This window comes from Euprymna scolopes, chromosome 4, assembly GCF_053919585.1.
Source record: "Euprymna scolopes isolate OS-2025 chromosome 4, ASM5391958v1, whole genome shotgun sequence".
In the NCBI taxonomy this organism is placed as follows: domain Eukaryota; kingdom Metazoa; phylum Mollusca; class Cephalopoda; order Sepiida; family Sepiolidae; genus Euprymna; species Euprymna scolopes.
In genome coordinates, this window is record NC_136485.1 from 70,819,824 (window position 1) to 70,831,995 (window position 12,172).

The window sequence follows — 12,172 nt, forward strand, 5'->3', positions numbered from 1 at the left end:
TATTCTATTGCCCCACCGACAGGGCCTGTGCACTGGCAGAAGTCTATTTAATTCACAGGAGTTGTATACTCTCATTCCATCAGATATTATTGGATAGAAGTTCTAAGTAATTTGCAACTGTATTTTTGAGTGTAGCCCACACCAAGAATTGAACCTTTCAACCTCCAGACTTACAACTGAATTTTATCAAATACATTATCCACTATGTCATGGGTCCTCGCAGAGCTCAATCCTCATCTCAAAAATTCAAAAACGGTAAAAAATTCCTGTTTAATTGTCTCTCCACGAGGTCAGTTTGCAATGCAAAGAATATCTAATTTCCCAAAAGGAGGCACTCGATGGACTAAACAAAAATGCTTCAGTCAAGAAGGATTTCAATTCCTCTGACAGTGAACAGAAGAGATACTACACTTTGAGTATAACTTTTTTTTTTTTTTTTTTTTTTTTTTTTTTTTACAAAGGCATCACCACATTTTCAAGGCCCAGAGGCCACTCAAGGATAAGGGTTAAAGAGTGTACAGTAGAAGTTGGTCAATATAGTAATCATAATAGATTAAAAAGACTTAAAGGCCAGGAGTATTTTTAATATATTTTATTACTCTAGAGCACTAAATTAAAAGAATTTTGTATATTAGCAGGCCTCCTGACATTGCTCGGTTGTAAAAAATGCTTAAGTATCATATTTAAATTCATGCAGATTTCATATTTATTGTTATAGGGCTAATTCTCTATCGATTATTATATTGTACCTAATATATAGTAGTGATTTCAAAAGTTAAACAAACAACTTGGGTGCCATCAGCTCGAATAGGAACCGAAACATAACTCCCCAGCCTTGTCCGTTAGCTTATATCTGAATTCAAATGAATACAAAAACCACCGAAAAATAACATTGTTTAACCTATAACTTTTAATTAGTGCATATGCTGAGAAAAACAAACAAAAAAAAAGGGTACAGTCACCTTACACCAGGCCAAGGTCAATTTTTTTTTTCAATTTTTGCCCCATAGCAGCTATTTTACCAGTTAAAACCCCAAATCAAAAGTGTGCTACAGGTTCAAAAATTCTATATATCAAATTTCAACACTGTAGACCAAATGTTCAGAGAGGAGTTTGGTGGAGTGCGCACACACACACACGATTACTTTATCCATGTGCTAGAACGTTTTCATCTTAAATTCTATGCAATTATGCAGAATGTAGAAACTATGTATAAATAGAATTCAGCATAATAGTTAAGTGAAACCCATCATCTAACAAGAAACCATAAAATAAATAATTAATTAGCGTTGTGTTTTTTAAGAATATGCAAATTAGTCAACTTTCATGTACTTGCTCACATATCCATGACTAAGTATTTTAATCATTTTTAAATGGAGAAAGTATCTTCTTAATATCAATGTAAAAACGAGAAAAAACTCAATTTTATATATATATATATATATATATATATATATATATATATATATACTAGCAACCCACCCAGCGTTGGCCGATCATAAAATACACATAAATATTATATTTTAATTAATGTAGAATTCTTATTTATTATAAACAGAAATACTGTAGATATTAAACATAACGTCAAATTGCTTTAAAAAATGAAGTTAAAAAAAAAATGGAAAGAAACTAAGACATCAGTATTGTCTTTTTCTAAACCGTTCACTTTTTGTAAGTAAAAAAAGAAAAAAAAAAAATATTCAAGCTGAGATCGAAACCAAAACCTAAAGACAGTGAATCAAGTTTGATACCATTCGGCCAGCATATCACGATCTTTAAAAGGTGTTTTCAAACCTACTTATTCTTAACATAAGAAATCGGTCATGTGACCCATTCACGCACGTACATTCATGAAACAGTTAACAAACAAGATAAAAATCCGTTACTCGCACCAACATATCAAATTTTACAATTTTGACCACTTAGCAGCCCTTTTTTCCAGATGAAACCTGATTAAAAAGTTTTCCACCTGTTTGAATACCTTTTATACCAAATTTCAAGTCTATAGATCAAATATTTGTTGAGTATATGGGTTGAGAAGTATTCTCACACACACACACATACATACACTCACTTTTATAGAGATATATAGATATGTGTGTGTGTGTGTGTGTGTTAAAAATCAAGTTTAAATCATAAACATCAGACGGTGTCAACCGAAAACTGTTCCCTCTAAACTTTAGTCCGTTTTCTGGGTAGGCAATTTTGGAAGATGCATTAAAAGGAAGGAGGGGAAATGCTATGCGGGAAAATAACATGTAGAAGTAAAGGTTAAGAAAATCACGTGTTTATAAAAGTGTTCTTTATATTTCAAAACAGATGGCTTACAACAGTTGCAAAACGAAGGAATACATGTTCCGAGAATTTGTAAAATACAAAAGGGATTCATTATTTGGGCTAGTAAGCAAGGTGTGGTTGATAATTAAAAGGTATGCAATTTGGATCTCAATTTTTTGTTTTCATTTTCAAGATTATAAAAAAACTATCACGCTGATGTTTACATGTTCATGCGTATAAGGGAAATATTATAATATTACATTTAAAATTTCCCCTGAAACTTATCCTTAAAATCATATGAAATATTATTTTGCAATTATATTATGTTTTTGGTGAAAATGTTGAATAAATAATGCTTAATCAGATGAATAATATCTAAAATTTAGGAAAATTATACTTTGACTCTAAACTGGTGCATATTTCGTCAGGGGAGGTCACTATTTCAGCCATTTTATGTACTAGGAAAGCTCTTGTAGTACATAAATACATGTTGATTTTGATTATAAAGTGGGAGAAGTAAATGTAATAAGAAAAGATTTTTTTTAAATTAAATCAAGGCTGCTGCAAAGAAGGTGGGCTCTCTCTACCGTGCTAGAAAGCTACTTACGTCTGAAAATATCCTGTAGCTCTATAAAGCCACCATTCGCCCGTGTATGGAGTACTGTTGTCACATTTGGGCTGGTGCATCTGCTACTCGTCTCTCACTCCTGGACAGGGTTCAAAAGAGAGTCGTCCATCTGATAGGTCTTGAATTGTTATCTAAGCTTCAGCCTCTATCCCATCGGCGAAATGTTGCATCCCTCTGCCTGTTCTAAAAGTACTTTAACGGTGAATGCTCTGACGAACTGCAAGCACTTGTACTCCTTCGACATAAATACCTTCGACAAACAACTAAATCACACTCTTACACAGAGATCCTTCGGTGTAAGAAAGCCTTCTACTCCAATAGTTTCTTCCTCAGAACAGCTAGACTTTGGAACTCTCTTCCGGAATTCTGCTTTCCCAACTGTACCGACATGCAGAAGTTCAAGTGTAATGTGAACAGACATCTTGCTGCTCATCTCCTTTCATAATATCCCTGCAACTTATGTCCCCAATAGTAGCCCCTCCTACTTCAAAGTGACACGGTGCTTTGTTTGGGGTGAAAAAAAAAAAAAAAAAATCGATAAATTTATCAAATCTGCAGCAAACGACAATATAATCGAATTAAAACAATGTCATTTTAAAAACATTAAATAAAAGGGTAGGTTATCTTTAGGAGTTCAAATGAAAACAAAGAAATTTACTATGTTTGCATTAAAAAAGAATTTGGGTGTACAAGAATTGGTGGATCTGAACGAGCTTTTCCTCCTGCCGTAAAATAAATTCCTTTTCACGTTTTTTTTTTCTGTAGATTATCATCGATAACAGATTTAACTTTCATATTGGCAGGAAAAATTTTTTTTTAAGTTTATTTAATAACTTAACGTGGGAGAATCACTTTTAAATTATAATGTTCTCTTAAACTGACACCCCACTTTTCGATCAATCAGCAAAACTCTCCTTATTAAGCTAGTTTTGTGATGTAAAAGAAAAATTTAATAGAACGTTATAATTAGGGCTAGGACAACAGCATATTCTTTTCATTGTTTTGACTCTCGAGTGTGAGATACTGTGTCGAATATATACAAACAATAAGAATATTCTGTTGTCATAGCCCTAGTTATAATTTTAAAGTGATTCCCCCCCCCCCCGTGTTAAAAATCATTAAATAAACTTTTAAAAAAATTACCTGCTAAAATGAAAGTTAAGTCTGTTATTGACGATAATAATTTTACGGCGGGGGGGGGGGGGACTTACTCAGGTTCGCCTAAGAATTTATTTATATAACGTTAAGTATGTGCATATGTTTGTTTATACTAGCAGGGCTACCCAGCGTTGTCCGGAGCGAAAATTACTTTTCTACCTCTCTATATCCGTCTGTATTCTCTTTTTTATCCTACACCCAGCCCATTCCTCTAGCTGGACACACACACATCTACACAACTCTCCCTTAGATTCCTTGTGGAATTAGTCGGCAGTCTCTTTCTAAATTAATACCTAATAACACGGAAAAGACGACCCTCTCTGACAAAATCTAACCAATTTTACTCATCTAACCAATTTTACTAAATTCAAGGTATTAATTATCCAGGGTAATGCTGATCAAGAATATTCAAACTTTGTGGACAGTTGTTTTATAGCTTTTGACTTCTAAGCTGGACATACAACCACAGATTAAAAAAAAAAAAAAAGTTGTATAGACTGGTTAAAAAGAGGATAGCTCAACTTTTACCATGAGAGGATTATAACGGCTGACCAAGATTAAAGATTGATGACAAATGCTTTTAAAAAGATGAGTGGTCTCAGCAATGGCAACAAGTGCAGGTTCTACCTCACAGAAGTAGAGTGTGTGAACCACCTGATATCCAGCTGCAAGGTTCCATAAAAAGCTGAATATCGAATGCAGCAGCAAATCATGGGAACATGTTTACCAGAAAGAGCAGTTGGAAATAAGTCATACACCATCCAATATGACTATTTCTACAGCTATGTACCTTGAAAATGGAACTATTAAACCTGACATAGTGATATGGAATAAGAAGGAGAAAGAAGTAACCTTAGTAGAAGTTAGTATCCCCAATGATGCCGAGTTTAACAGCTGAGAGGGAAAAGCTAACCAAATACCAACGTCTTATGTACGACGTGAAAAGAAATTGAACCTTTAAGATCTCCATCATTCCAGTTTTTATAGGAGCAACTGGACTCATGAAAAAGAATTTTAAAAACTATGTGGTAAATATACCCGGTGAACCAAGTGCAAAAGATTCAAACAATTACACTTAAAGGGACACTTAGAATCTTAAAAAGATCTTTAGGTTAGAATATATAAGCTAGCAGGTGAATGTTTGGCATCCAGTAGGATGTCTCATCTTCAACAAACTGATAAGAAAATTGACAAAAAGGAAAAAAAAAAGAAAGGAAAAAAAAAGAAAAAAGGAAAAAAAGAAAAAAGGAAAAAAAAGAAAAAAGGAAAAAAAAGAAAAAAGGAAAAAAAAGAAAAAAGGAAAAAGGAAAAAAAAGAAAAAAGGAAAAAAAGAAAAAAAAGAAAAAAGGAAAAAAAGAAAGAAAAAAAAGAAAAAGGAAAAAAAAAGAAAAAAGGAAAAAAGAAAAAAAGGAAAAAAAAAGAAAAAGTGAAAAAAGGAAACAGGAAAAAAGACAATCGCCCTTTTTATTATAGATGTGCAAGATTGCTCTCACTATAGTAAAAAATGCCAATGTTTGTAACTGCTACAAATCCCGTACATATAACTCCTGGTCATACTAATATGAACCGGACTTTTGGAGAACTAAATCCAGACCGTTTAGGATTTCTTGACACAAATAAGCGAAGCAAACAGTTAAAATAAAAACACTCCCGGGCAACACCGGGTCTTTACAGCTAGCAATGGTTAATGAATTCCATTCATTTTCTGGCATGCAACAGCTCGTTAAATCGGGATAGGATTATGTACGATGTTTTGTCGGCTTGTATAACTAGGAAGCAAAAGAAAGGAAATTCAACTATTTTTGTTGTTTATATTTTTCACGTTGGCGTCAGTTTCAAAATAATCAGTAGGTGTGTGACAAAAGGAACTTCCATAGAAGGCCGGTTTTACTAGCTATTAATATTTACCTCCCTTTCTCCACGAGAAGAGGTGGTAAAAGGTCAGAAGGGAAAAGACAGTGAACAAGAGATGGCGTATTCTAACCGGACTTCTACCACCTTCATTATTTAACAAGGTCTTGGCTGCGATATCCAATCCATGTAATTTGAGAAAGTGCAGAGTAAACTCTTATTTACTACTGCTCCGATATCTATCATGTCCCTAATTACTTGCCTCCCTACGAGGGCAGAGTTAGACACAATGTAAGTTTTTTAATGTGGGGGTGGGAGTCTAACTATCTAAAAGGGATTATGATGATAGTTAAGATTGTCTGCTCTTTTTGATTTTTGGTTTCTGCTGTCAATCATTGCTGGATAATTAGACATGGTCAAGCGGAGGAGAAAGAGAGGCGGGGGGGGGAACTTTCACGTCATCCGAGAGGGAAATTAAGGGACCATATCTTGCTTGTTATCGTCGTCCTGTTTGCAGAGCAGAAACCGGAAGTCAAAAAGAGGTGACCATCTTGAATATAATCAGAGAGGGTGGGAGGACTTTAGATTAGTACAAAAATTTAAATTGCCTCATTTTTAGAGGCATTTCTCCTCCACTAATCAAAGACAATAGAAAATGTACCATAACAAAGATTACATTTTCATTCTAACCAATGCAGGGTGATATAGTATCCGTGAGGATCTCATCTATATCTGCCAAATAAAATTTTACAGGATACGAAATTCAACTTTCTCCCAGAAATGTTTAGTTTTTTTCTGCCTATTCTTTTTTTTCCAAAACCTATGAACTATTTAAGCTAGCTCCAAACACAACAGTCCTGAGTATAACACAAAACTGTATTCAGCGGCGATATAGAGGAATATGAGTTCACCCCTATAGAAGCTGAGCTTAACATAAACTGTCAGACCATCTTCAACGATAATCTTAATACAGTAGAACCCTGGGATACGGCATTAATCCGTTCCAGGATTGGGATCGTAAGGTGAAATCGCTATATGGCAGAGCCTAAGCAAAATTTTATACGGTACATATTAAAAATTAGTAACAAAATACAGTACAGTATATAATACATATGTATATAATCAAATCTAATATATAAAAGGCAAAATAAGTGCGTGCGTTTGCGTATGTCCATGAAAGGCTTTTTGTGTCTGCGTTCTCGTATCGGTTAGATTCCACGAGAAGTTTTCACATACTGTTTTGTAATTCGTCCTTGGTCGATGTAGGGGAAACCCTTCATACTGAGATGATTACTATTTATTTGGATTCTGGCAGAGTGCTCTATTTTTTTTTGGGGGGGGGAGCTGGTTTCCCCCCCCCCATATTAAAAACGACTTTTGTGGGAGGTTTAAAAGCAACACCATTTTTGCAAGTCATCTTTTTGATTGACTACGTTAAATTTGAACGCTTTACATTTCTGGTCACGCCATAGCATAGCGGTAAAACGTCAGGTTTTCTTTCACTTTCTTTTCCGCCTTCGCGTCATAGGTTCGAGACTGCCTGCCTACTACCACTTTTTAAATTTTTTACACCTACAAACACCCGAGCAACGCCGGGCACCTAGGCTAGTAACATTATAAATAACACTAAGACAGGGCAAATACCATAGCCAGAAAAACATTGTATTCCACATCATAACCTGAGAAAAAAAAAAGTATCCTCAGGCCACCATCGTTAGAAAAAGGAAAAAACCGCTTCTTCTAAAAATTATATATAAGTGACCTTGTGCGTCTGTCTGAGGAATGGTTTCAATCAAACTCCGCTGTCAATTTTGTCTACAGACTTGAAACTTGATATATAGAGGATTTGGACATGTGGAACTAATTTGATTTGGTGTTTAGCCGGTAAAAATAGCTGCTAAGAGATCAAAATTAAAAAAAATTGAAATAGTAGGCATATGTAAACTTAAAGTGCTCTTTTACGCATGCACAAATATACATTTGAGTTAAACAATATTTTTTTAACGTTTTTATATGCGTATGGCTGTAGCACAGAAGATAACAAATAAGGTTGGTGAGCTGTTTTAGTTTCAATTTTACCTGATTGGATTAAGTATTTTTTTCATAACTTTTGAAATCTCTACTATATATTAGGTACAATATAATAATCAAGAGAGAATTGACTATAATATTAAATACAAAATCTGCATAAATTAAAATATCATATTTAAGCACTTTTTAAAACCAGGCCAGACAGCCTGCTTTATATATATATATATATATATATATATATATATATATAGTCATCCACATACAGTACTGTTTCACTGTTTCACAGCTCATCATTGCGGCTAGACAAGCAACTACTTTAAGCCAGGAGCTAAACCCAATCGCCCAAACAACAGCCGGAGCTTATATTAAGTGGCTTACACTGTTGGATGTAGGTTTCCAGAAGTTCAGACAGTAAAGGAAAGAATAATAATAATCATAATTATAATAATAATAATAATAGAAATCTTATAAACTGTGCCTTACCCCCACAAAAATAAAGAAAAGACATCAGATCCGGTTGATACAACATAAAATGAACATGTGTCAAGGACAAGGAGAATGGAAGGACCAAGCAGGGAGAGCACTAATCAGACCTCCATCGTATAAGTGCATAGAGTACTGAAAATTTGGAAAGGCTTATTGCTACCCAAATTGCAGTGAAGATCAATGGTCATTGTCAGTAAGAAATCAATAGTAAATAACTTTTGCAATAATGCAAATGTTATCAAAAGAGGTGGGGAGTATTAGAAATCTGGAGAGACTTGTCACCCACACTTCAGAAAACACCACCGATTATTGTCAATGAGTCATCGCTAATAATGACCTGTGTGCGAACTCTTAATGAATAATAATCAATGGCTCTTGTCTTGGAGACGCCTCATGTTTTGACAAGCTTCTGGGCTTGACCTTAACTCCTGATCTGAAATGGAACACATACATCAAATCCGTTGCCAAGGCCACTGGAAAAATGGTGGGATCCTTCTATCGATTCAGTAGATATCTCACTGCTGATGGAATTCTCTATCTAAGAGCCAGGCACGTCCAAGGATGGAGTACTGTTGCCACATCTGGGCAGGAGCTGCTAGAAATGACTTATCCTGCCTTGATAGAGTTCAAAATAGACTTCGTAGCCTCATAGGAGATGTCCTTCTCTCTTCCCTGCAACCTCTTTCCCACAGAAGAGATGTTGCGAGTTTGTCTTTGCTTTATTGTTATTTTCATAGCAAGTGCTCAACTGAGTTTCAATCTATGGTCCCCCTTCGCCAAACTTTCACAAGAAACACTCATCTAGTTGAAAACACTATCAATAATTCCCCCCCCCCCACTCTTTATCTGTGCCTAAACTTAAACGTAGATTCCATGAATAAAGCTTTTTTCTTAGAACTGCACACCTGTGGAAGTGTCTTCCGTTTTCCAGCTGACTACAATATGGTTGTCTTCAAGTCCAACGTAAACAAGTTTTTGATGAGCCGTTCAACTTAAGTTAACAAATTTACCGAATTTCCATTACTATCGATTACTATATTGACTACTGTACAATCTTTAACCCTTATCCTCGAGTGGCTTCTGGACCTTGATAAGTGGTGATGCCTATGTAAAAAAAAAAAAAATGGTCGACTGCCAAAAGTATTGTCTTGAAGCAGAATATTTTCAAACCTTGCCCAGTGTTTAGATGACAGGGGCGAGTATCTACGTCCTTCTTCGTAGGTGTCTGAATGCTATCAGTCTGTCCTGCTATTTCCATAAAGGCTTGAATGTAGTACAACAAAAAGGTCAACTCAAAATAATTACGATCTGGAGTATTATTTATCATCATGCAATCAAACAACCTCCTGAGAGTTGCTCTGCCAGAAGAAAAAATGCCATTGCTTATGATTTCTACATTCCCATTCTATTTTGAACAATCTATATATCTATAAAAGTGAAAGTGTCTGTATCTGTGTGTGTGTACATTTCCCTACGCAATAACTGTCAATTTTAAGTCTACATACTCGAAATTTGATATATAGGGTACTGAGATTTGGGAAAATCGATGTGATCGGTTCTCGGCCGGAAATTTGGCGATTAAGGGGTCAAAGTTCAACGATTTTACCTTTGAGAACTCTACCAAGCATCTCTGACAATTTTCGGTCTAAACACTTGATATAGATATAGGTTCATTGGACATGGATTTAACTTAATAACTCGATTTGAGCCCAAAACAATAAATTTTAAGGGGTCATAATAGGGGTCAAAATTTTAAAAAATTGACCTTTTTTTTTTTTTTTTTTGCTCAGCATACACCTCCAAACACCCGGGCAACGCCGGGCACCCATGCTAGTATAATAGAAAAAAAAAATTACAAATCTCGAAAATACCTGAAGATTAGCCAAATCCAAAATTCGAAATAAAAAAAAAACATCTGATGAAGCAAAGCATAATTCTGGATTTCAAAAACCTTTGAGAATGAGGCCAATCGAAATTCCGGACCCCAAAAACAAGTCTCAAAACACATTAAGATGAGGCAACTTAAAATTCCGGATCAAAAATAAAATCACCTGAAGGTAAGGCAACATAAAATTCCAGATTAAAAAATCACTTGAAGAGGAGACAACGTACAATTCCGGATTAAAAAAAAATCACCTGAAGATTAAGCAACGTGAAATTCTGGATTAAAAAAATCACACAAAGATGAGGCAATGTAAAATTCAGGATTTTAAAAAAAAAAAAAAAAAAAAAAAAAACATGAAGAATGACCAACGCTAAATTTCACATCTCAAAATATCTAAAGATGAAGAAATAAACATTCTGGATCTCAACTGCAACTAAAGATGCAAAACCCAATTTAGGATCACAACTACCACTGGATGAGGAAACAGAGCTAAATTTAGAATTTGGCCTGCAAATCAAAATTAGAGTCTCGACCACAACGTTGTTCTAGGCATGTTTTCGTTCTCATTATCTTTGAGTGAAATCCGGAGAATTGGATTATTATTATTATAAATGTATCACGAGTCTGTTATTGGTCAAGAAACAAAAACAATAATTAAAAAAAAAACAAAAAAAACTTTGAATTCGAATTATTTATATTTTTCTGAATATATATAATTAATGTTAACCATCTGTAGTTATTATAAGAAATTAATATCTAGAGGATGTCAGTACTTTAACAGAGAATTCCACATCAGTCCTGGAAATGGTGGAAGCAGTTTAGTTTACGATTTGAAAGCCGTGAGAAAAAAAAAATGTATAAAAGGCAGGTGACACTAAGCATGCGAAGAGTTAGGTTGCGTAAAAAAAAAAAAAAAGAAAAAAAAAAGACAAACTTTCACATCAACGTAAACTACTTTTGCCATTACCGGTACCGATCCGAGATTATCCGCCAAAATATTGAGATCCTCTATACGACTCGATGTCGACGTAACGTATCCATTACAAATACTCAATCTACCCCCCCCACACACACACACACACTCTTCCCGATTAAAACCGGGTCTCCATTTTACGCAAGTTTCATGATCAACAGAATCCTCTTCATAATTAAAAACTTTGTTTTGTTTTTTTGGTGCTTCTACACTTTATTGCCGAAATTGGAGACGTCATCTTATTTCACGCACCTGCTATCCAAATTTAGGGGAGAACATTATATTCCACTATGGCCGAAGAAGCATGAAATAAATTTAAAAAATTAAACTTTCGGAAAGAACTATGAAAAAAAGTAAATAAAAAAAGTGAAAGATAACATATATCCGTAATTGTTTTGGAAAGTTTTCGAACGGGAAAGTTTTTCATGGAACATTTTTTTTTTATTAAAAACAGAAAATGAAATGACACATTCCTAATGGTTTAATCTGGGCGAGCGCCATTTGAATACTAAAACAAAACCAAAACATTTATTTATAAAAAATTATCAAAATATAATTGGAAAAACATTTATGGAAAAGTTTGTGTAAAAATATAATTTTGATAAAACAATTTAACGGGGAAGTGAGTTGTTTATTTATTATTTTAATTGCAATCGTTCTCCAGTTTAATTTTTTTTTTTTTTTTTTGTTATTTAGTTCATGCTTCGGCCATCTCCCCTGGGTTTGGATAGCAGGTGCGTGAAATAAAATGGCGTCTCCAATTTCGGCAATAAAGTGTAGAAGCACCTTTTTTTTTAATTTATAATCTTATAATTTAACACGTAAGATTTTTGAAAGAAAGAAAACCTCAACAGTATAGGTTTTAGAGAGGCGGATGGGAGGG

General features: G+C 34.4%; 2 protein-coding genes across 12 annotated transcripts in view; one reads left to right on the forward strand and one right to left on the reverse strand.

Annotated features, from left to right (window-relative positions):
- LOC145268331 (FERM domain-containing protein 5-like) overlaps positions 1–12,172 on the reverse strand; it is a 441,205-nt gene that overhangs the window by 425,725 nt on the left and 3,308 nt on the right. The gene's annotated exons all lie outside the window — the stretch shown is intronic.
- LOC145268372 (uncharacterized) overlaps positions 2,279–12,172 on the forward strand; it is a 47,056-nt gene continuing 37,162 nt past the window's right edge. The window contains exon 1 of the mRNA XM_080123927.1: positions 2,279–2,429. Within this exon, the coding sequence (XP_079980053.1) occupies positions 2,320–2,429 (110 nt within the window). The 5' untranslated portion in view covers positions 2,279–2,319. The remainder of the gene's footprint in view (positions 2,430–12,172) is intronic.